This window comes from Callorhinus ursinus, unplaced genomic scaffold, assembly GCF_003265705.2.
Source record: "Callorhinus ursinus isolate GAN/ISIS: 27379988/994484 unplaced genomic scaffold, GSC_fseal_2.0 scaffold10, whole genome shotgun sequence".
NCBI lineage: Eukaryota > Metazoa > Chordata > Mammalia > Carnivora > Otariidae > Callorhinus > Callorhinus ursinus.
This window is the reverse complement of record NW_027397072.1, coordinates 57,150,966-57,175,593: the sequence shown is the minus strand read 5'-3', so window position 1 is coordinate 57,175,593 and position 24,628 is coordinate 57,150,966. Positions and strand designations below refer to the sequence as shown.

At 38.8% G+C, this 24,628-nt stretch overlaps 1 protein-coding gene across 1 annotated transcript in view; it reads left to right on the top strand.

Annotated features, from left to right (window-relative positions):
- ACTR2 (actin related protein 2) overlaps nt 1-21,500 on the top strand; it is a 37,554-nt gene extending 16,054 nt beyond the window's left edge. Inside the window, exons 4-9 of the mRNA XM_025868573.2 lie at nt 473-545; nt 4,097-4,233; nt 6,187-6,336; nt 10,170-10,315; nt 14,386-14,518; nt 18,769-21,500. Of these exons, the coding sequence (XP_025724358.1) occupies nt 473-545; nt 4,097-4,233; nt 6,187-6,336; nt 10,170-10,315; nt 14,386-14,518; nt 18,769-18,939 (810 nt within the window). The 3' untranslated portion in view covers nt 18,940-21,500. The remainder of the gene's footprint in view (nt 1-472; nt 546-4,096; nt 4,234-6,186; nt 6,337-10,169; nt 10,316-14,385; nt 14,519-18,768) is intronic.
- The last annotated feature ends 3,128 nt before the right edge of the window (nt 21,501-24,628 follow it).

The window sequence follows — 24,628 nt, the reverse complement described above, 5'->3', positions numbered from 1 at the left end:
TCTTTCCTTTCTTTCCTTTCTTTCCTTTCTTTCCTTTCTTTCCTTTCCTTTCTTTCTTCTTTTTAACTGTTGGAGGTAGAACTCCAGTCTTGGCGCAGGTTAGGGGAGAGGAGCCAGCAGTTAAGCAATTTCTGTAGTTCGTCCTTGAATTAAAAGATATTTTCATTAAGGGACATCATTAAGAAAGGCTTGTTCAAATGCAGAAATCTTTCTTCCACTCTAGCCATTAATTAAAACATTCAAAAATCTTTGCTTTGTAGCACTTACGAAATACTTGAGGACTCTATATATCCAAAAATCTCTTCCCTACAGTAGAGCTCTGTGACAGCTGAGGAGAATGAAGGACTCTTTTAGGTCCCTTTTGATTCTATTTTGGCAACTAATCTACTCTGTGACCATCAAGAAAGCATAAAAATATTTGCTATGTAACTTCTAAATACCAGCATTTCTTTCTTTCCTTTTGCATTTTTAGGTAATGTTTGAAACTTACCAGTTTTCTGGCGTGTATGTAGCTATCCAGGCAGTTCTGACTTTGTATGCTCAAGGTAGGTGAAACTTAACTTTTAGAATAATCAGTTCAGCAGACATTAAGTGCATTTTATTTGAGTTTTCAATAGTTGGAAATCCCAGAAAAGCACAGTACTTATATATTTATTTAAATATTTAAAAATATTCAAATATTTTCATAATTTCTAAAATTTGTAAAGTAAAATATCACACATATTTTTATTTCCTTCATTAAGCAGTGAAGGACAAGGTAAAAAGAGAACTCAATTTTTAAAAAGGAGATTCTCTCACACTATTTTAAAGTAAAAATTTTTTATGCAGTGAAGAACGAACATGGAATTTGTCCTTAGAATTGTCAGAGTCGGGGCACCTGGGTGGCTCAGTCTGTTAAACATCTGCCTTTGGCTTAGGTCATGATCCCAGGGTCCTGGGATCAAGTCCAGCATCGGGCTCCCTGCTCAGCGGGGGTCTGCTTCTCCCTCTGCCTGCCGCTCGCCCTGTTTGTGCTCTCTCCCTCGCTCACTGTCTCTCTCTCAAATAAATAAAATCTTTAAAAAAATTAAAAAAGAATTGGCAGAGTTAAAAAAATATATATATAGAAGTCCAAAAAGGTTGGTATAAAATCACACTTGTTGTATACATAGTAGAGGAGAAGGTAGACATTTGGAAGTGCCTTCCTAACTTTTATGTTTTGTTGGTGCTGCCATTAGTAACTGCCTTCCTTTCTATTGAGAATAAAAATTAGCTGTGTGGGGAGAGCTCTTTCTAATCTGATCGTCTTATTAAGAGAATTTATGGGGCTGTCAGATATGTGCCACACAGCCTGTTAGGCACTTAAAATGTGAAGATTCCCTCAAAAAATTTAGAGTCTGTTCGGGAAAAAGATACAAAACAGATAATTTTGACCCAGCATGGCAGAGACAGTTTCTGAAGGAGGTGACACCTGAGCTAAGTCTTCAGCCTTAATAGTTAGCTGTGTGTATGACATAGTACTTAGAAAACTCACTTTAATACTGTGGTGACCCATCTAATTCTAAACATGGATTAGTAAAAATCACCTTGTAAAAATATACATTGACTCATTAAATTGTCTTCAGTACTACGTCTAGATACTTAGGAAATACCTGGGGGAATTAAATTTTCAAAGAAGCTTTGTTCATTCACAGAGTGGAATGTACCTTGTACTGTGTTTAGTGCAGAGGATGTGGCAGTGAGTAAGCTAGACATGGTCTTCTTGACCTTAAGGTGATTGTATTCCAGCTGTGAATAATTTTCTTTTGAAGAAGGAACTAAAAATCACTTGTTACTTTGCAAGGAGTGTTTACCTGCACCGAGGTAATTTTATTTCATTTTTAGAAATTATTTTAGAAAATACTTTGGAAAAAATAGATATTAAAAATTTTGAATCTAAGCTTTGAAACTGGTAATAGTGATTTTGTTTAGGTGGTGAGGATGGACAGTTCTGTTGAAGTGAATTTTTGTTTAAATTGTATTTGAATAAAACTGACCTTAATGGATTTTTCTAGCAGTATTCATACATTTATTTTCATCCAGTGAGAAGATACCCTCTTTTAATTCCTGATATTTAATCATTTTTTGCTTAACTGTTGAATGCTTAATTTTGACAAATGATAGTCCAGTAAAAATCAAAAGAACTCTGACCCACCGTAAAATTCTCCTTCTAAACAAGGTGGCTAGGGCTACCAGTTAAACAAAGGTAGGAAGAAGCATTCAGAGCCATGGGAAGGGTTGTGAATAAGAGAAGTGACACGGTGAGTTAGGAAGCTATGTTTGCCTGCATGCTACAGACAGGATTGAAGGGAATAACTGGAATTAGGGAATCTGGAGGTTAGAGTTGTCAGGAAAGGTGTAAGGAAAGGTATGAATTCGATTGAATCTTAAAGAATCCATCGGAATCGAAGTGGAAAGAATGGATACTCCAGTGACAAAAATGGTATGGCAGTGGAAATGGGTCAGATGTGTACAGGGAAAGGCTAGTCTGTAATCTGGTGGGAGTGGGAGAAAATAAACTGCAGTTGGATGGGAAGGTCTGTTTGGAAAATAAAATGTCAATCTCGGCTTTAGTTGATATTACTGGGAGTGTTTTTGAATTAATGATGTGGATTCCTCTATTTTGCAATGAAATGTTTCTTGTTGAAAGGAATGTGGCATTAAAAGGCAGTAGATGGTTTTTATGAAGCTTTTTGTGAAGATTTATATACACCATCAATCATGGAAAGACGTTATGTCAGCTTCAAAAGGAGGTAGATTGAATAAATGTATCAAAGATAAATCATTATGATGAAATACTGCAGTGCATTCAAGTTTGTATTAAGAAAGGGAGAGAGCCTATTCAGGGATGTGAAAATGATAAAATAATGGTTAAGAAAGTTACAGACATTGCGTATTCTATAAGGTTAAATTTTTTTGGTTAAAGCATTAGACTATTGGGGGGTGGGAGGGATGGGGTGGCTGGGTGATAGACACTGGGTAGGGTATGTGCTATGGTGAGCTCTGTGAATTGTGTAAGACTGATGAATCACAGATCTGTACCTCTGAGACAAATAATACATTATATGTTAAAAAAAAAAAGGAGGAGAAGAATGAAGGGGGGGGAATCGGAGGGGGAGACAAACCATGAGAGACTATGGACTCTGAAAAACAAACAGGGTTCTAGAGGGGAGGGGGTGGGGGGATGGGTTAGCCTGGTGATGGGTATTAAAGAGCGCACGTTCTGCGTGGAGCACTGGGTGTTACATGCAAACAATGAATCATGGAACACTACATCAAAAACTAATGATGTAATGTATGGTGATTAACATAACATAATAAAAACATTATTAGACTATTAACTATTACAAAATTTGAGTTCAAAAAAGTTTTGTTTTAATTAACCCTAGTGTAGAAGGTAACTTTTGCAGTCATTTGTACTTTAAATAGTATGTATGGGAAACAAGGCAGCTTCTTTGCTGTTCTTTTATTTTAAGGTTTAACTGATACTCTTTCTGGTTTCTGGTGAATAATTGAAGTGATCCTTTGGCTAGCCAAGATTAATTGTTCTCAAATTTCCAGCTATCTAGTATCAATAGGAATTTTTCCAAACCCAGTTTTGAATATATATTATATGACAAAAATAATAAGTACATTATTTCAACAGGTTCACTATCAACTTGTATAGTTTTTATCTCTCACAATCGTTTTCCTAAAAGTTACCATGATGCTTTAGAAAATTTTACTTCAGGGAAATTCAGGGATCAAGATTAAATTGGAAAGAAAAATAAAGAGTTGTACTGAGCTTTAAGAACATGTATCTTTCAGTCCTAGGTCTCAGAGTCTGTTTCTTCTCATCTCCTGGGATAGCGCATAGTTAGACTAAAAGTCTCACAAGAGACATGTGTGAGAACACTCACTTTAGTGTCTAGATGTTAGAAGTAAACTGCAAAATAACGAATAATAAAGAAATGCTGGCTTCTAGACGATTCTGGGTGGTGAAGTTTCTAGTTTGGTTTCTGTACGAATTTTTTTAAATTTGCTGGCTCTGATTTTTCTGATTTGGCTTTTTATTTAAAACCTCATGGTTCTCACACAGGTTTATTGACTGGAGTAGTGGTGGACTCTGGAGATGGTGTAACTCACATTTGTCCAGTGTATGAAGGCTTTTCTCTCCCTCACCTTACCAGGAGACTGGATATTGCTGGAAGGGATATTACCAGATATCTTATCAAGGTAAGCAAAAGAAGGTATCATAGAAGTTAGCTTTTGTAATTTGAATTTACTAACTTAACATATTTCAATATATCCTCTCAGGATCATAGCAGATCTTCTGCACCACTAGGGGAGTGTCCCATTTACCCCATTATTCGTATAAAAGTCCATGTAAGGTTTATATACATGCTTTCTGATACAGTAATGAGAATAGAATACATCATTACATAATTTTGTTTGCTATTCCTGAGGACTTGGTAGTGAGATAGAACTGAGACCTTAAAACTTTTTGAACAATAGAGGCAGCCTTTTCTGCCATAAAACTTTTTTTTGAGGGACGTGTGGGTGGCTCAGTCGATTAAGTGTCTACCTTGGGCTCAGGTCAATCTCAGGGTCCTGCAATGGAGCACCACATCAGGCTCGTCCCTCAGCGGGAAGTCTGCTTCTCCCTCTCCCCCCACTCCCCACCCCTCAGCTCCCCATTCATGCTTGCTCTCTCTCTCAAATAAATGAATCTTTAAAAAAAACCAAACAATACTCTGGTTTCTCTTCAGATCATATAAATCTTTCGCCTTTTACTAAAAAAGCCAAACAAACAGGGCCCATTTGTACCGGACTTCAATATTTAGTAGTTTTCGTGGAATAGATCCAGTTTTTAGTGTTTCCTATATATTAAAGTTTACTTCTGACTCTTTAAAACATTGCTGGAGAAAGTATATAAGGCTGTTAATTAGAGGCATGTGTATTTTGTTAATATTGAAAAAATAGTTTAGTTAGTCTATTCTCTCCAGGTCAGTGGTTCTTAACCAGGGGTGATGCTGCCGCCCCTTCCTCTCCTCCCCCCCCCCCCCCCCCCCCCCCAGCCAGGGACATTTTGCAATGTCTGGAGACGTGTTTTGGTTGTTCCAGCTATGCAGGAATGCTACTAAACATCCTACAGTGAACAAGGCAGCCCCCACAACAAAGAATTGTTAATGTCCACGATATCATTGGTGCCACTGTTGGGAAGCTATTCTAGGGTGATATCTGTGCAGTAAAATGGAGTTGTCTGTCTCTATCTTGACATCGAGTTCCTTTCTTCTCATTTAGAGTAATAATGAGATTAAACTAATGAGAACTACAATACTGTCATTCCAGGCCAAAATTCTGTCTGAGGAATGTCCAAGGGTTTTCTCACAAGGATTAGGGGATTAATTTCTAAAGTTTTTATATGAAAAGTCCCAATTTGTTCATGATGCATATTATGGGTTTCTTTTTTTTTTTCTGCTAACTGCTTGAATTCTCATCATTTATTTGATTGACAAATTGTCTTGCCCGTCTACTATATGTTAGACATAATACTAGAAGTTAGGGATGAAATTTTCTAAGATCTAGGGATATTTCATGAATATGGCATTGATTGAGCAAATGGCAGATTATAGGAATCTAGCACTAAAATATGCATCAGAATATTTTGATTATTTATCAAAATCATCTAAACATTAGCACTCAGAGTAATTTTTTTTTTTAAGATTTTTTTTATTTATTTGACAGAGAGAGAGTGAGAGAGGGAACACAAGCAGGGGGAGTGGGAGAGGGAGAAGCAGGCTTTCCGTGGAGCAGGGAGCCCGATGCGGGGCTGGATCCCAGGACTCTGGGATCATGACCCGAGCTGAAGGCAGACGCTTAACGACTGAGCCACCCAGGTGCCCCTCAAACAGTAATTTTTTTAAAACTAGCTTGGTTTTTTTTTTTTTTAACTTGTTTTACCCGTTTATTATTCATGAACAGTTAATTCTTTCAGTCTGTGAAACTGAACTATAAATCCTCTTATGGAAAATACTATTCCCATTTCTGAAATATTCAGTAAGACCTAAGGGTCCACTGTCCATTGCATTTGTTACTGACATTAGCTATTTAGTGAGCACTGATAGCTTGCCCAGAGTTGAACTCATTCAGATTAATTGTGACTTTACTGCTGTTTTTTTGTACCAGCTGCTGCTATTGCGAGGATATGCCTTCAACCATTCTGCTGACTTTGAAACAGTTCGCATGATTAAAGAAAAATTGTGTTATGTGGGGTATAATATTGAGCAAGAGCAGAAGCTGGCCTTAGAAACCACAGTATTGGTTGAATCTTACACAGTAAGTATTTCCAGTACTTAATATATACGAGGTTTTAAAATTGTGCACCATGATTATTGGTGTGCGCTTAAGTAGGTTTTCTTAGAATCAGTATTTTTGTTTTGAGTTGTTAGAGTATGTATATGTGTGACCTTAAATGTCTTTCTTCAACAAGATTCTTTGGTTTAGTTATTTTAGGACACCATATAATGTGAAATAAGGCAAGAATCATAAATTACTTTTCTACCTTAGGATATAATTAGATAGATGTTATTTTGAGATTCTGATATCTGAAATAGCGTTTTTCAACATGTGTTTTACAGAATATTATTTCCCTGAGATGTTATTAAGTAATTTCACAAAAATTAAAGTGGAGTTTACATTGTCCAGTAAGTTTGGGAGTCAGTTTCACTTTACTGAAGAACTTCTCAGAACCTTTGATGTGCTAATAGGTGTATGCCTGTGGGAATATGGTAAACCGCCTGTTTCTCAACCTTATTAGACTACAGGGTTCCAGCATTTCATGAGACTCGTGTTCTCTGCAAAGCATACTTTGGGAAGTGCTCATCCTGTATTATTGCTCTAATAATTCAGTAGGTGGCAGTCTTTTCCTGACTTTGTATTTTCTTAATGAGATGTTCAAAACAAACGTTAACTTGAAAGTGAAACTAATAAGACTGAGAACCCGGTTATAGGTTACACCAGGAGAGTTGATTCTACCTGAATTTTTAACGTTTTGTTATCTTAAGTCTATTGTATTCATCTGGGTATAAAGCACTTCCATATCTCCCTTTGATCTAGTTAGTATTAAAATGAAATCAAGTAGGGGCGCCTGGGTGGCTCAGTCCTTAAGCAAGCGTCTGCCTTCGGCTCAGGTCATGGTCCCAGGGTCCTGGGATCGAGCCCCGCATCGGGCTCCCTGCTCGGCGGGAGGCCTGCTTCTCCCTCTCCCGCTCCCCCTGCTTGTGTTCCTGCTCTCGCTATCTCTCTCTCTCTCTCTGTCAAATAAATAAAATCTTTAAAAAAAAAAAATGAAATCAAGTAATAGGCAGTAAAGGCAAGTGTTCTTAAACCATTTGATTCATGTAAGCTTTACATATCACAAATATGAAATAGTCATTTTAAAAATAATTGTTAATTTTTATAAATTATATTGTTTTATTTTTAAGCAATACTGATCCAAATAATTGACAAGCAACTTAATCTCCAGATTTGCCCTGGGGATTCTTTTCTGAAGCTTTTTTGATAGTTCCTCTAGATTTGTAGTTTTTCATCTACCTGACTTATTTGTAAGAAAATGGCATGAGACAAAAGATGAGAGAACTAGAAATATACGACATGTTTTATTTAATTTCTCCCCTCCTTTCTCAAAGAATTTGAGGTGGGTTACAAAAATATATACAGATGATCCTTGGGGCACTGACCCCCTATGCAGTGTATAACTTTTGACTCTCTCAAAACTTAACTACTAATAGCCTACTGTCATTGCCTTGCCAATAACATAAACAGTTGACTGACAGATATTTTGTATGTTATATGTATTATATATATTACATACCATGTTCTTACAATAAAGTAAGGTAGGAAGAAAAGAAAATGTTACTAAGAAAATCATAAGGAGGAGAAAATACATTTACAGTACTGTACTATATTTATTGAAAAAAATCCAAGTGTCGATGGACCTGTGCAGTTTAAACCACGTTGTTATAGGGTCAGCTGCACAACAAATAAAACAGTAGACTGATGAAACTTACAAGTAAATGAAGAGGGATAAGGGCCGACAAAGGATAGGATAAGATTTGGTGCAAAAAAATGAGAGTCCTACAGTCATAACAGGTAGGGTCTAGAGGTGGGTAGGTCCTAGGCTGAGTGGCCCCATGCTAACCAGCAGACAGAGTATGGAAAGAAACCACACCGTCAGAGAGGCTGAAATATGAGCTACAGAGGTTTTGCCAATAACCGTGTACTGTGTAAAGTTTTTCCAGATATTTTGGGTGATTTCATGTGGTTTCTAAACTCACCTGATGGGTTTTTATTTTTTTAAGGGTAAATGTTTGAATGGGTATCCTTGGGGGTTATTTGTTTTTTTTTTTAATTTGATACAATTTACAAATTGTATCAATTTGAAAAATGTGCTTGCTTTTGCTCCTATCTGTAAACATGGAGAAAATGTTTTAAAAAAAAACTTGCTTTGTGGTACTTTGTCATACTGGAAAGTCACTTTTTGGAATCTAGATACAATTACAGTAATCATATTATTATAAATATACTGTTAGAAATGTTAATGTAAAACTAATTCTGGTATCTCCTTTGGAAATGGGTCAAATGCCAGCATAACACAAGCATGCTTATAATTTAGGTCAGTCCAATGAATTGTGAGGTGGTTGTAAGAGAGGGTGGGGCACCTGCATGGCTCGGTTAGTTCAGCATCTGCCTTCAGCTCAGGTCATTATCACAGGGTCCTAGGATCAAGCCCCAAGTTGGGCTCCCAGCTCAGCGGGGAATCCGTTTCTCCCTCTCCCTCTGTCCCTCCATCCCACTCATGCGCGCACTCTCTCTCTCTCTCTCATTCTCTCAAATAAATAAAATCTGTAAAAAAAAAAAAAAGGGGTGTTTTGGGGGGGCGCCTAGCTGGCTCAGTCGGTGGAGCATCCAACTCTTAATCTCGGGGTCATGAGTTCAAACCCCACGTTGGGCATAGAGCCTACTTCAAAAAATTAAAATTAAAAAATAAATAAGTAGAGGGAGTTTTTACTTAACATTTCCATTTAATTAAATATAAACATGATGTAACTTAAGAGTTTTCTGCATGCAGAAAAGTGACTCAGTAGGTTAAGCATTCGACTCTTGATTTCAGCTCAGGTCATGATCTCATGGCCCTGCGATTGAGCTGCGCATCAAGCCCTGTGTTGGGCTGCGCGCTGGGCATGGAGCCTGGTCAAGATTCTCTCCCTCTCCCTCTGCCCACCCCCCCCACCCCCATGTGCGTGTGCATGGGCTTTCTCTCTCTCAAAAAAAAATCTTATTTGCTTAAGTTAAAATTATATTTAACCATTATTTAAAATTCAGTAGGGTCTAGAGGGGAGCCTGGCTGGCTCAGTCCGTAGAGCATGTGACTCTTGGTCTTGTGATGGGTTATGAGTTCGAGACCCACTTTGGGTATAGACTAGATTACTTAAAATCTTTAAAAAAATGTTTTAATATAGGGTCTGGTAATTAGGATACAGTAGAATTGCTTAATAAAAAGTAGTCTTAAAAGTAGTCTAGATCAGTGTTTCTTAAACTTTTTTGATCATAAAACATTTTTTGTATTAAATGATTTGACAAGTTTTACACATGATACAAAGTGTTTTGATGGCAAAATAGTAAAGTTTCACAGTGTAATTATTTGGTAAAAGAAATTACTTAAAAATTTTAACTGAATGTGTCTATGCTACATGGTAAAAATATCCATAAAATAAATCACAAATGTGTTAAAATAGAGAAGCAGCATTGACACCAGCAGTAATCCAAATGCAGTGGTTTATTAATGCTTCCTTTTTATGCTTAGCTGCATACAGTGATGGAACATAACGCACTCATGCATTGGTGATTTTTCCAAGAAATTCCTGATGTGTTGGAGCATGGCATGATGGCATGTTCTGCGTTTAAAAACAAAACAGCATGATAATAACTATCTAAATGTATTTTATGTTACTTTTTTTTCTTTTCAAAAACTTATTTTAGGAGAAACGTGTTGCTGATAATGATTTTGATTATTGAACAGATGTGTTTAAAGTACCAGTGTTCTAGAGAACACTGGGAATTTTTTTTAATGTTTTGCTGACTAATACCTGGTTATTCTTGGTTTCTAGCTCCCAGATGGCCGCATTATCAAAGTTGGAGGAGAGAGATTTGAAGCACCAGAAGCTTTATTTCAGCCTCACTTGATCAATGTTGAGGGAGTAGGTGTTGCTGAATTGCTTTTTAACACAATCCAGGCAGCAGACATTGATACCAGGTACATCATAAATGATGGTTTCAAAGTTATTTAACAGTAGATGGAGTATGTATAATTGAAATGACCAAGTTGTCTATTACCTCACTCATGGTTTTGAACAGATAAGGCAAACGAAGTTTTTGAGGGTGGCACTGGATGTTAAATATATATCATTGTGTCTCAGAAACCACCTTAAGGGGCGCCTGGGTGGCTCAGTTGGTTAAGCGACTGCCTTCGGCTCAGGTCATGATCCTGGAGTCCTGGGATCGAGTCCCGCATCGGGCTCCCTGCTCAGCAGGGAGTCTGCTTCTCCCTCTGACCCTCCCGCCTCTCATGCTCTCTCTATCTCATTCTCTTTCAAATAAATAAATCTAAAAAAAAAAAAAGAAACCACCTTAAGTTTTTTTTTAATAATTCAAAATTTAAAGAAAAATTTCAAGAATAATACAGAGAACTCATGTATGTATACTCTGTACTCAGTTTTGCATTCTACTGAGTTTAACGTTCTGCAAGTTTATTCTATCATTCTCCCTCTCTTTTTTTTCTTGAGCCATTTGAGAATATGGTGAATGCATAAGTCCTCTTTTTACTCCTTAATATTTGCTTTGTATTTCCTGAGAACAGAGGTATTCTCTTATATAGCCACAGTGCGATTATTGAGCTCAGGAGATTGATTACTGATCTCATGTTATCTGCCATCCATTTTTCAGTTTCATCTACTATCCCAATAATGTCCTTTATACAGTTTTTCTTTTCCCCAGGAGATTATCAAGTCTGAGATCACACAGCGTATGTAGTTGTCATGTCTCTTAGCTTTTATCTGTTAACAATTCTTTAGTCTGTCATGACAGCGACATCTTTTTAGAGAACAAGCCAGTTATCTTAGAGAATTTTTTTCAACTTGAGTTTGAATATCTTCTCATGATTAGATTCAGGTTATGCATTTGGGGCTGGAATACTACTTTAGTGATGTGTCCTCCTCAGGGTGTCCCATCCAGAGATGAGATCTGTTTGTTTCTTGTTGGTGATGTTAGGATTAAGCTCTTAATGAAGTTTCCTGTTTGGTTTTTGTATTTTTCCTTTCTTAGTTTATAAGTGATTTGTGGGAAAATACTTTGAGACTGTGTTGATCTCCTGTTCCTCATTAAACTCTGCCCTCCACCCCTTTTAGTATCTGTTGATGATTCTTGCCTAAATCCATTTTTATTGTGGTTGCAAAAAGGTGATTTTCTAATTCTGTCATTCCTTCTATAGTTATTAATTGGCATTCCAGCATAAGGAAGTGCTCTTCCTTGTTTTGTTTGGTATCAGTGTGGACTCATGATTTTGTCCAGTGATTATAATTTATTACTGTATTTATTTTGATGCTCAAATTGTTCCTGATTTGGCCAGGGAGAGCCCCTTCAAACACACCTCTGTGTCCTTTGACATGCTGTTATCTCTTTGGGCACATTCTGTTTTGTGGCACAGCATATTCCTGGCTTATCTTCAATTTTGTAGGTAAAATATTACCATCTACTCAAAACTACATAAAAAGCATACTCTGAAGAATTGCTCTCCCAGCCCCTCGTTCTCCACCCTGGTCCTCCTCCCCCTTGTAGGTAAATGATCTCATTGGTTTCACGTTTATCCTTTCTGTGTTTCTTACTTGCTCTTACACAAAAGGTAGCTTAGTATAAATGCTTTTTTGCACTTCTTTCACTTAGTATTATCCTGAACAATCCTGTACCACTTCCTAGGGATTGTCCTCCTTTTTTCCAGTGTATACATATCATGGTTTACTCAGTGAATCTTGGTTATTTAGGTAGATTCCAATATTTTTGCAAATAAATAATGTTGCAGTTAATAACCTGTGCACTCTATATTTTTGTACTCTTGGGCATGTATATTTTGAAAAAATTTCTAGAGGGAATTGTTGGGTCAAAGGAAATGCATGTAGTTTTGTTACTGCTCAGTTTCCCTCTGGAGGTTGGGACCCTTCTCCTTCCCACCAGTAATAGATGAGGGCACCTATGTCCCCACAGCTTGGTCACAGTTTGGCAACTTTTTAACTTTTATGCCAGTCTGGTGAGTGAAATGATTATCTCAATGTAGTTTTAATTTGTTTTTTACTTAAGAGTGAAGTTGAACATGCTTTTCTGTGTTTAGGGCTGTTTTTATCTTTTTCTGGTGAACTATCTGTTCGTGGCTTTTGCTGCTTCTGTAGAATTTTTGTAATTTTCCTCCTCAAGTTTTTTAAAAGTTCTTTTTATATTATAGCTCTGTGATATCTATTGCAGATACTTCTCCTGATTATCCATTTGTCTCTTGGCTTATGGCGTTCTTTGGCTATACAAAATTTTGTGTTTACTTAGTTATTAAATAAGTTTATAACCTTTTATTGCATCTAGAGTTTGAGTCATAGTTGAAAAGCCCTCCTGTACACTCAGGTTACAGAGGAATTCACTCAGAAGCATTTTGTAAAAAGCAAGTGTTTGCTTACTTGTCTGTTTAACCCTGAATTAAATAACCACCAAACTAATTTTTGTGGGATGGCTGAGGAGCACGATAATAATGGAAAGTAATAAAAATAGCAGTTGGCTTATAACAAGCTATAAACTTGATGTAAGATGATCAAGAATCTAAACTTCTCAAAGTAGGGAGTAAATTCTCATAGTAGGGATTAGGTAGAGAGGCTTTTGTCCCTTGATGATCATTAATAGTAAAATTGCATTTATTTTTTCTTTTTTTTTCCTTCAAATTTTTTTATTGTTAATCACCAAGTAAAATTCCATTTAAAAGTGTATGCCGGGGCGCCTGGGTGGCTCAGTTGGTTAAGCAACTGCCTACGGCTCCGGTCATGGTCCCAGGGTCCTGGGATCGAGCCCCGCATCGGGCTCCCTGCTCGGCGGGAAGCCTGCTTCTCCCTCTCCCACTCCCCCTGCTTGTGTTCCCTCTCTCTCTGTCTCTCTCTGTCAATTAAATAAATAAAATCTTTAAAAAAAAAAAAAGTGTATGCCTACTGGTGGTGATTCAAGTTTTGGCGTTCCCGAAGCACTGAAGTCCGGTTCAGTACCCTTACGACAGAGCTGGCATTGTGTGTTCTGCATGTTGGAAGGATACATGTAAATGCTAGTGGGTACATACCACGTGTAGCCATATCTCAGCTGCATATGCTACACTCATGTGCATACTTCTGCGAGTAGATATAAAAACTCCACTCCTCTGTGAGCTGGGATTATAATAGCCTGAGCCATGGGAAGCCACTTTGAATGAAGCCAAAACAGGTGTGACTCAGCTCCTGAACTTTACTAGGAAAAGAGTTCCTCAGACCCTCACTTAGTTATATTACTTTTACTACATATGCGGTTATTTTAGATTTGATTATCTGGTATCATAACCGGTAGCATATTTGAGGAAGAAGGAGAGGACTGCTGTAACGAGGAAACATGTCAATGTCACGTAAAATAACAGCAGCTAGTCCCAAGGCAAAGGAACAAAAGGGAAGACTACAAAAGGCAGATGGAAAAATTGAAAAGCAAGAACTGAAATCATAATAGAAAATGGTTAATTGTAGTAAACTCCGGGGAAGCACTGTGATGACACAGTCCAAATAGTGGAAGTTTGTAATGTAAACTCTGGTCATTTATAAATGTTCAATTACAGGGGCGCCTGGGTGGCTCAGTCAGTTGGGGGTCTGACTCCTATGATTTCGGCTCAGGTAGTGACCTCGGGGTCATGAGAAGGACCCCCACGTCAGGCTCTGAGCTCAGTGCAGTGTCTGCTTGTCCCCCTCCTTCTGCTCCTGCCCCCCGCTTGCTCGCTCTCTCAATAAAAAAATAAAATAATTTTTTAAAAAGTCTCAATTAATATTTGCAAGAAAGTGTCATGTGCTTTCGATGTATTCTCATTAAAATTATAAGTCTTTTGCATGTAGAGAGGGTTTGTTATCTAATAACAGCATTAGTAACAAACATTCAGCCCTACAGTTTCCATGTTGAATTTTATTTAACTCTCCCAGCAATCCCTTGAGGCTGATAGATATAAAAGGAACTTGGTAAGACTGTTTTTCTCATCTGAAACCCAAATGAATACCTTTTGTGTCCTTCTAGATCTGAATTCTATAAGCACATCGTGCTTTCTGGAGGGTCTACTATGTACCCTGGGTTGCCATCACGGTTGGAACGAGAACTTAAGCAGCTGTACTTAGAACGCGTTTTAAAGGGAGATGTGGAAAAACTTTCTGTAAGTACCATTAAATAATGCAACTGTTAACATGCTTTTAAAACCCTGTAAAGTAGCTTGTGAATCTTGACAACCACCAGAGGGAGCAAGAAGTCTTCCTAAACAAATTATTAATGAAGTCACAGGCAGCCTTGAAGGGGAGAAGTAAATGGTTCTAGGTAAGCTCTGTTTCAAAATGGTTGTACTGCCTGGTCACCTCTGTATCCAGTGGCTGGAGGCAATGAGGTCCAGGGCCAAATGTTCTGGTTCCTCTGTAACAAGACAGCCTGGAGTCGAGATGCTTCTAAGGCACAAGAAGAACCTGCCGTATAGTATTCCCTCCCCACCACCCTTTTCTGTGGGGGATACGTTCGAAGGCCCCCAGTGGATGCCTACGCCACAGATAATACTGAATCCCATGTATACCATGTTTTTTCCTATACAGGAACACCTATGATAAAGTTTAATTTATAAATTAGGCACAGTAAGAGATTAACAACAATAAATTGGACAGTTAGAACAATATACTGGAATAAAAGTTATATGAATGTGGTCTCTCTTAAAATGTCTTATTGTACTGTACTCTTATGGTGATGTGAGGATGAAATACCTACGTGATGAGATGAAGTGATGTGAGTTAAGCAGGTCTTATGATGTAGTGATGTCAGAATGAGGATAATCTGCTTCCAGACCACGGGTAACTGAAACCACAAAAAGCAAAACCACAGATAAAGGGGGACTGCTGTACTATAGAGAGAGAAATGTCTCTTTGGGGTTTTTGGGTTCTTTTTAGCTTACTTTTTGGACATGTAACCAGCCTTCATTGCTACTCTTGGACTGGCTCATATTTCTGATTCTAGGTTATTTTTCTGACTATTTCTTGCATATGTCTTATTTTCCTAATCAGATTGTAAAACCTAATGTATCAAATACATTGCATCCTCATCAGCTATCCTAGCTATTGAAATAAACTTTAATTGGTAGTTGTCAATGTGTAGAATAGAAAGTAATTTATAAACTAGTATGTAATAGTTGATGGTTATTTGGCATTGATTTCTTTTTCAACCAACCACTAGAGTGTGTGAAGTACACTATATATACCATGCACTCAGCCAGGAGTCATTTAATTCTGAGTTAATCTCTGAGCTTTGTCCCAACAACTTTGATTGGCTGTTGTAGGTAATGAGATTACATTATCACAGAGGACTATCTATCAGAGATACTAATGTCACATCTTTCATCTGTGACTAAATTGTGAAAATTAAATATGGACTCGCATACATTAAATAAATTAAAAGACTCGGGGCGCCTGGGTGGCTCAGTCATTAAGCGTCTGCCTTCGGCTTGGGTTATGATCCCAGGGTCCTGGGATCGAGCCCCGCATCGGGCTCCCTGCTCAGCGGGAAGCCTGCTTCTCCCTCTCCCACTCCCCCTGCTTGTGTTCCTGCTCTCGCTGTGTCTCTCTCTGTCAAATAAATAAATAAAATCTTAAAAAAAAAAAAAAGACTCAAAAGGAGCCATGTTGTCTAAGTACTTTGCTTATTTGTCTGATTTTTTTTAGTTATACACAGAATTTAAAGTTAGTCTCAGGTGATTATTTCCTTATTCAGCAAATATTTCTTGACCTGCTTCTGGGTGCCAAATACTTGTCTAGGTGCTGGAACAAACAAAACAGTAGTGAATAAAAACCAAGTCCCCACTTTTAGTCTGTGAGTGTGTCAGTAGTAATAAGCACTCTGAAGAAAAGTAAGGTAAGGTGAGGGGCTAGAAAGTGGTAGTGACTGGGGAAATGGCACGCTCCTTCACGTAGTGTGGTCGTGGAAGGACTCTGAGGAGATGAATTCTGAGCAAAGACCTGAATAGAGTGAGCCGGTGAGCCACGTAACCATCTGTGGGGAGAATCTTCGAGGCAGGAACAGCAAGTACAAAAGCCTTGGGTTGGGGCGCCTGGGTGGCTCAGTCAGTTAAGCGTCTGCCTTCGGCTCAGGTCATGATCCCAGGGTCCTGGGATTGAGCCCCACATCAGGCTCCCTGCTCCGCGGGGAGCTGCTGCTCCCTCTGCCTCTGCTTGTGCACGCGTGCTCTTTCCCCCGTCTCTCTGTCAAATAAATAAATCTTAAAAAAACAAAACCAAACAAAACCCTCGGTTGTGGCTGGAACAGAGCGAGTAAAGGAGAGGCCTGGGCGGTGAGGTCAGAAAGGTGGTCGGATGCAGGTTTGTCAGCCATGGCGAAGGGTTTAGCTTTACTCCTAGTGAAATAAGAAAGCTTTGGGAGGGTTTTGAGCAGCGAAGTGATAGGATCTGACTTGTCTTTAAGGGATCACTAAGTCTGGTGTGGGGGAGGGAGGAAGAAAGAAGGTTGTAGAAGGATGAGGTAGCAAGCTCGGAGGGAGGGAGGAGATGGTGGAGATTTGTGAAATGGAGGAGGTATGAAATGGTGGTCTTGAAGAGTGGAAGAGAGAAGACAGCGTGTCATGGGCTTGCTGGGCTGCACTAAGGGGCTCAAGTGAAGGACGTGATGCAGTTAAGCCAAGACGTGGAGTTGCTCACCGGTTGTGTTCAGTTGCTTGAGGGCAGCTGCAAAGTAGAGAGTTGGTCATGCGAGTCAGTGTTGTGCCACATGAGTGTGAGAGGGAGAGAAGGACAACGTCACTAAGGTACCACCGGGAAGCGACGGGGAGAGCCCACATGGGCTCAGCAAGAGCAGGCGTGGGAAGAAATCATCTGGGGCTCCTGTAGGTGACTTGGCAAGAGGAGTGGTGAGTGGAATGGTCTGACAGAATGAGTTTCAACTTGGGATTTGTCAGGAGTGGGGAGGGAGAGCCGCAGCGGAGAAGAGGAGTCGGTGTTACCAAACCGGCCAGAGTGAGCGCAATAGCAGCCCTCAGACAGCTGCAGGGGCGGCAGTGTCCTGAGGGGCTAGCCAGGCCAGGCTGGTATCGTATTGGCTGTTTTATAAATAAAGTTCGATTGCAACAAAGCTGGGCCCATTTTTTTAAGTAAGTCAACTGGTGTTTGTATCTGATCCTACAGTTCGGTTATGTGACGTGAAGACAATCTAAAATGACATAGTTACTTTGAGTCTTTTTGTGGGGTATGTCACAGTAAGTTAAACAATGACATTTTAAGGTTTTTCTTTCAGGTGTGGACTGGTCACACAGATTGAGGTGTGTCTTTTATTAGATAATCGATAGTGGCTACAGAATATAAAACTTATCCCACTTGTCTTTAATTTTGGTAACTGTGTTCATTTTTTCCAGCATCCCCATGGTTTATTTGACCATATTTGGCCTTGTTTATTTTGAGAACATTTCATTTGAATTTGAGACAAATAGAAAGTGAGCTTTGCTTATAAGAAAAGAATTTCAATCTTACCCTTACATGGGACTGCAATCATAGAGGCATTAGACCTTGAAGAAACCATAGAAGTCTTCCTACCCAAACCCTTGACTTGACACCTGGCTAAGTGATTTGCTCATGTGGTCATCCCCAGTAGGTGGGAAAACCTGCCACAATCAGGACTGTGGTACTTGGGCTCTCAATAGGCTTGCCAAGGAATTTATTGTTCAAATCAAGACAGTTTTGAGGGCGCCTGGGTGGCTCAGTTGGTTAAGCGACTGCCTTCGGCTCAGGTCATGATCCTGGAGTCCCGGGATCAAGTCCCGCATCGGGCTCCCTGCTCAGTGAGGAGCCTGCTTCTCCCTCTAATCCTCCCCCCTCTCATGTACTCTCTCTCTCTCTCTCTCATTCTCACTCTCTCAAAATGAATAAATAAATCTTTTTAAAAAAAGACAGTTTTGAGAGTGATGGGGTGTTTTTTTTTTTTTAAGATTTTATTTATTCATCTGAGACACAGAGATATATAGAGAGAGAGAGCATGAGCCAGGAGAGAGGCAGAGGGAGAGGGAGAAGCAGGCTCCCGATGTGGGGCTTGATCCCAGGACCCCGGGATCACGACCCGAGCCAAAGGCAGACGCTTAACCATCTGAGCCACCCAGGCATCCCCGGGGGTGGTGTTTATAGTGATGGGGCAACAGGTGTAAGTCAGGACTGTTCTAAGCACACTGGGATGGATGTGTGATCTCCTCGCTGTGAGCTTTGGGCAAATTACCAAAAATGTCTCTACTTCAGATAACAAATCATGCCGTCCTACTTACGTCACAAGACTTGTGAGAATTCAACAGGAGAATGCATGAAAAAGTCATTTCCATAAAGTAGAAAGCATGATGATGCACTGGTGACATTTTACAATCTCATCTTTCTCCTTTAGAAATTTAAGATCCGCATTGAAGACCCACCACGCAGAAAGCATATGGTGTTCCTGGGTGGTGCAGTTCTAGCAGATATCATGAAAGACAAAGACAACTTCTGGATGACCCGACAAGAATACCAAGAAAAGGGTGTTCGTGTGCTGGAGAAACTTGGTGTGACTGTTCGATAAACTAACTCCAGAGCTTGTTCGCGTCACACCCGTAATGCTTTCTTTTTTCCTTTATTGCCAATCTTTGAACTCATTCAACTCCAGGACATGGAAGAGTCCTGTCTGTGCCCTTTGACTGGAAAGGTCAGGTTTTATGCTGGTGTCTTGGGGAAGCTTTGTTAAATTTTTGTTAATGTGGGTAAATCTGTTTAATTCAACCACTTCCCTACAAACGCGATGAGAGAGAGGGCAAAGGGTCCTGTCTGCTGCTTTGTTTCTTCTAAGTAGGCATTTAGATCATTCCTCTCGGCTTCCTGTTTTCACTTTACTGCTCTAACGCTGCTAGTTTTAGTCTTTAGCACACTAGGTGGTATGCCTTTATTAGCATAAGAAAAAACTTTACAGGAGCTTTTACATATTATTGGGGTGGGGGTGGTGAGGGACGGGCGGGCAGCTGCTGACCCCTTTACAGCATTTCCTCTGTGGTGTGGTGCTTTCAACAGTTACTGCACAGTTGAAGTACCTTAAAGCTTCTGGAATTAACATTTTAGGGAAACGTTAGGCTCAGAATTAGTGTTTTGGGTGGGTTTTTGTGTGGGGGTGGGGAGTGGCCTTTTGATTTTAACTTTTTGATTTCTGAGCTTTCCTGCTCGGAGGTATGTAAGATGAAATTTATTTACAGTACTTTGATTTGGCAGGTTTTCTTCTACTTTCGGTCTGCCTGGAACTGTTTCCATGATATAAAAAGCAGGTGTAATATTCCATTACCATGTGGCTTAGGGATTTGTTTGTTTTTGTTTTGTTTTTAAATCAACCATGTTAGCTGGGAGTAGACTCCCTAGAATCTATCAGTGGAAAATTAACAACTTAAAAATGCTTCTGGAAATTCAAATTACAGATGAAAAAAGTGCTTAAGAGTGCTTCTTTTTATACCAGAAGCATTAAGGTAATCCAGTGCCAAGTACCATTCTTGCAGTTATTCTTTTATATAACTGATCAGTGCTTCTTTCATAAGAATAGGTAGATACATATGAATAATTACTGGCAGTAGGTTATAATTGTTGGGTTAAAAATAACATTGAAATACGGGACTTGTTGCCAGTTGGGTAATTTTCATTAGTTTCTTTTTTATTATTTTAATTTGAGACCTGGAAGTGGAGTAAAATTTGACTACTTAAAATGTTGGCAAAAAAAAAAAATCAAGATTTAAATTCGTATTTGTACTGAAAAAGTAATCATAACTAATAAGTCTCAGTCATCTTATGCTTGAAGGAAGAGTTGTTGATATTTTGTAAATGTTAGCAGACTTTCCCATCTGTCAGAAAATCGTATTTATGATTCCCGTCGGTATTGCTTTGCGTCTGAAAAAATATCAAATAGTACTCAGACTTGAATTCTTTCTAAATTTGAGAAATAAAGTAATAACTTGTATCACGCTAAGTACAAAATGCAGATACTGGGGAAAAAAATGTTTTCCTTCATTTCAAAATACTCTACTAATAATGGCTTTGAACGAAGAAGCTTAATTTTTAGGTGACTGAAATTGGAGAAATTATTGGCTTTAGAAAGAGTCTCTTTTTTTGTGAGAAAACTTAATCAATTTATATGAAATGAGCAGCAAAAAGTTATTTTTAATTATGCAGCTTCTGTTAATATTCAGTATTTTTTGTCTGTTTTACCTCAATTTGAAACAAGTAAAAGAAGTTTGCCTGCATGCTGGACGTGCTTCAGTACACATGGGTAGCCGATGAATAACATGTACTAGGTTTTAGGGACCTGGGTGGCAGTCATTTTGGAATTCTAAAAGACTCCTAAGTCATGTTCTTAGAAATCCCCCTAGCCTTTGAGTCCTGGACTAGTTAAAGGATACAAATGTAGGACCAGTTTTATCAGCCGTTCATTTCCAGTGAATGGATTAACCTTGGCCTTTGGTCATGATTTTAATCTATGGGGGTAGAAAACAAGGGCTAGGGTGGACTCTTAGGACAGCGAAAGAGCATTTATCATTTGTCCCTTGAATATAGAATTTGGTTTTAATTTCATCATTCTGCTAGCAAACATGACAGTTAAATGGTGTATTTATATATATATATATATATATATATATATACACACATATATGAATATATAGTATAATTTTAAAATTCCATTTTCTAATTTTCCTATTCCAAGGTGAAATAATGCATTTAGTAATTTGGGGGGTAGTGGAAATACAGTGTTTAATTGGAGTTGCCAGGTAGGAGTCCCTCAGAAATTAAAATTTTTTCTGTTTGAAAAGAGATCTGATTTTTAGCTCTTGAAAACCGTTGTCACTTAAATTTCCAGTAGTGATTAAAATTCTTTCTAAATTAGAATTGCCAATGCCTTGGCATTTGAGAAGGGTTTCTTAGAAATAAGTCCTACATTTAAACTTTTTTTCTTTAAAACATGGTATTGGTTGTTGACTTTTTACACAGTTCTAAGCACTGTTAACAATATCTGGAAAGTGTTTTGAGAGATCAGTGGAAAGTTAAACATTCTACATTTAACGTGAATACACTTCTTTTTGATTCAGAAAATAAAATCAGATTTTTGAAAGTAAATTTGAATTTTGTCTTGATTTTACCTATTTTTCTCTCTAGTTTCATTTTCTTATATTTGCTCATATTTTCATTTTTGCTAATGCAAGACGGATTGACAACTTCACGCTAGTTGTTAGGAGAGGTTTAGTTCAGTGTTCTAATATTTGACCAAAAAACCTCTTTTTTTCTGGTATTTCAAATACGTAAGGAAAACAAAAACTTTCTAGAAACCAGAGTAGATTACAGCTACAGCTGTATTTGAGGGTTCTTTCCCCTCAAGTGGACGGTTTTGTTTCCTGGAAGAGTTAAGGTGGCTTTTGCAGGATTAGGAATGCTAGACAGCTATATGTAAGGTGCCTCTGTACTAAACTGACCTTTCCTTGCTTTCGTACTTGCCTTTGAGGATAGGGGCTGAAGAGTAGACGATAGGATCCTTGTGTATCCTTCTTCATGAACTTGTATGCTTGAATCTCATTGCTCCCTTCATGGCCACATTCCCCTAGGACGTCCTGAGGTTTGCGTCTGGTGTCCTCTCCAGAGGACACACTCTTATTAGTTGCCAGAATAATGTGACAACCGTCTCCATAAGTTCCAGAGGAGGAAGATACTGGGCACTGCTCCTTGTTGATGGAACGATGTTTTAGTGGTCTCCATTGGTTTTCTTCACCCATAAACTTTGGCCACTGTACAGTTGAGTGTGGAACTGTGCTAATTTTAGAGCCATCCAACAGGGTACCCAACGAAAGTGAACCAGAAGCTCAAGGATTGATTTTAGCTCAGTATTTAACACGTAATCTAATCTTGGACTAATTGACCAGAACCCACAGTACCTGGGTATTTGTAGGGTCCCTTTTTTCCGCCAGCTCAAATTCCTTGACCTATTAAAAGCTTGACTACTTTGTAAAGGCCGAATTACTGACTTTAACCACTCTATTGCAAGGGACCTTAGCTATAGAATAGAAAACCTTGTGTTGGGGTTGTCAGTAAGGCAGCTGTTGTATAAATTCACACCAATTCTTCGCATTAAACTTAACACTTTAAAAGCCTCCTAAAGCATCTTGCTCTGCATTGTTGAACATCTGAAGTTGGGGAGAAAGAAGCTATTACATTATAGTTACTTTTGTTTAAATCATCTGCACTAGGGCAGTGACAAAAACAAATGCTTTGTACCTGTTCTGAGTATTTCATTTTGTGTTGTGTGCAGATGTAAGATACCTAACTGGGCAGGGGGAATCGAAATGATTCTCTTTGGCAGAACATTTCCTGTCCTGCCTCCTCTCTATCCTCAGTTCCTCCCCACCTAGAAGAGGAAAAAGACTGGAAAGGACTCTGCAAATAACTTTCCCTTGAAAGAGAAGACTTAGTATCATATGATCTCACTGATATGAGGAATTTGAGAAGCAAGGCAGAGGATCATACGGGAAGGGAGGGAAGAAATGAAACAAGATGAAACCAGAGAGGGAGAAAAATCATGAGAGACTCTTAATCTCAGGAAACAAACTGAGGGTTGCTGGAGTGCTAGGGGGTGGGAGGGTTGGGGTGGCTGGGTGATAGACATTGGGGAGGGTATGTGCTGTGGTGAGCGCTGTGAACTGTGTAAGACTGTTGAATCACAGACCTGTACCTCTGAAACAAATAATACATTGTATGTTTAAAAAGATAGTAGGAAGGGAAAAATGAAGGGGTTGGAAATCGGATGGGGAGACAAACCATGAGAGACTGTGGACTCTGAGAAACAAACTGAGGGTTACAGAAGGGAGGGGGTGGGGGTATGGGGTAACTGGGTGATGGGTATTAAGGAGGGCACGTGTTATAATGAGCACTGGGTGTTGTACGCAAACAATGAATCATGGAACACTACATCAAAGACTAATGAGGTACTGTAGGGTGACTAACATAATAAAATAATAAAAAAAAGAAAACCACTGCATAGCAGCTGCACCATTTTGCATTCCTTAAAAAAAAAAAAGAGCGAGAAGACTTACTATTTTAACTATGCTTGTGTGCAATTGAAAGGTTTGGGTTTGAGAAGTACAGAAAATAGTCACAAGAATATAAAATATGGTTTTTAAGCCCAAGGTAGATTCCCTAGAACACTGCCTTTGGCTGTTAGCATCAGGTTGAGCTTTTGCCTGAAAGATGATTTTCTTAAAGGTTAATAAAAAGGAGACTCTACCAAGCTGTTTTGCTCTGCCTTGAATATGGATTTGGAAAAGAGGGCCTCAATTCTCAGAGCCCCCAATTCAGAGTTCTATGCACTAAAAAAGTAATTGTAAATACTTGAATGCAAAGGTATTAATATCAGATAAACGTTGACATTTTTTAAGCAATTAGTTCAGGAAACTGAAGTTAAGACACGCCGCAATATTAAGTTGATCTTTTTGTTAAGCCTTGATGTTGTGTACAGGGATTGGGATTTTTTCTCTAGGTGTATCGTAAAATACGCACAAGAAAATTGCAAAGCTGGTCTTATCTTGGGTAACCAAATCTAAGGATTTCCTGAGTGAAGAATACTTCTATTAACTACTCTTAAACATTTTTATATCTCGTTGCCAACTTGAGATTTGAAGAGTAAGAAATTTGGGCTTTAAGTGAACTTCAAATGTCAAAAATAAGTTGATAACATACATTTGACCCCTTGATTTGAAATCTTCAGTCTGTCTTCACATACATGTTTTCTTTCTTAGATCTAAAGCTCTGGCATTAAATTTTAAGAACTGTTGAAAGGAATGTAGGTTTGGAAACTAAAAGTACAATGACTAGGTACAATTCAAAAGACCTTGATGATCAGTTAAGGCCATTTTGCTTGTTTGTTTTGTTTTTCCTTAGAGCTTTAGGTGGAATTTAATACCTCAAGTATCCTATAGGACATTATGTAGGTGGGGTAAATTTACCTACATTTCCAAAAATAGTCAAATTACTTGCCCCCTCCATGTCTCTGTCCATCTGAAGTCAGAATCACATGGAGTGTTTAAAATGCAGGTTCCTGCCCTCACTCGACCCACTGAATTTGGGGCTGAGGGTCGGCCTGTTTTCCAGCTGAGCCCCCTCCAAGCTCTCCCTCTGCAGCTGTAGGATCTTAACAGGACAGGCAGCCCCAAGGAATGAGCCACCGCCCCGGGCGCACACCGGCCTGCCCTTGCCCTGCT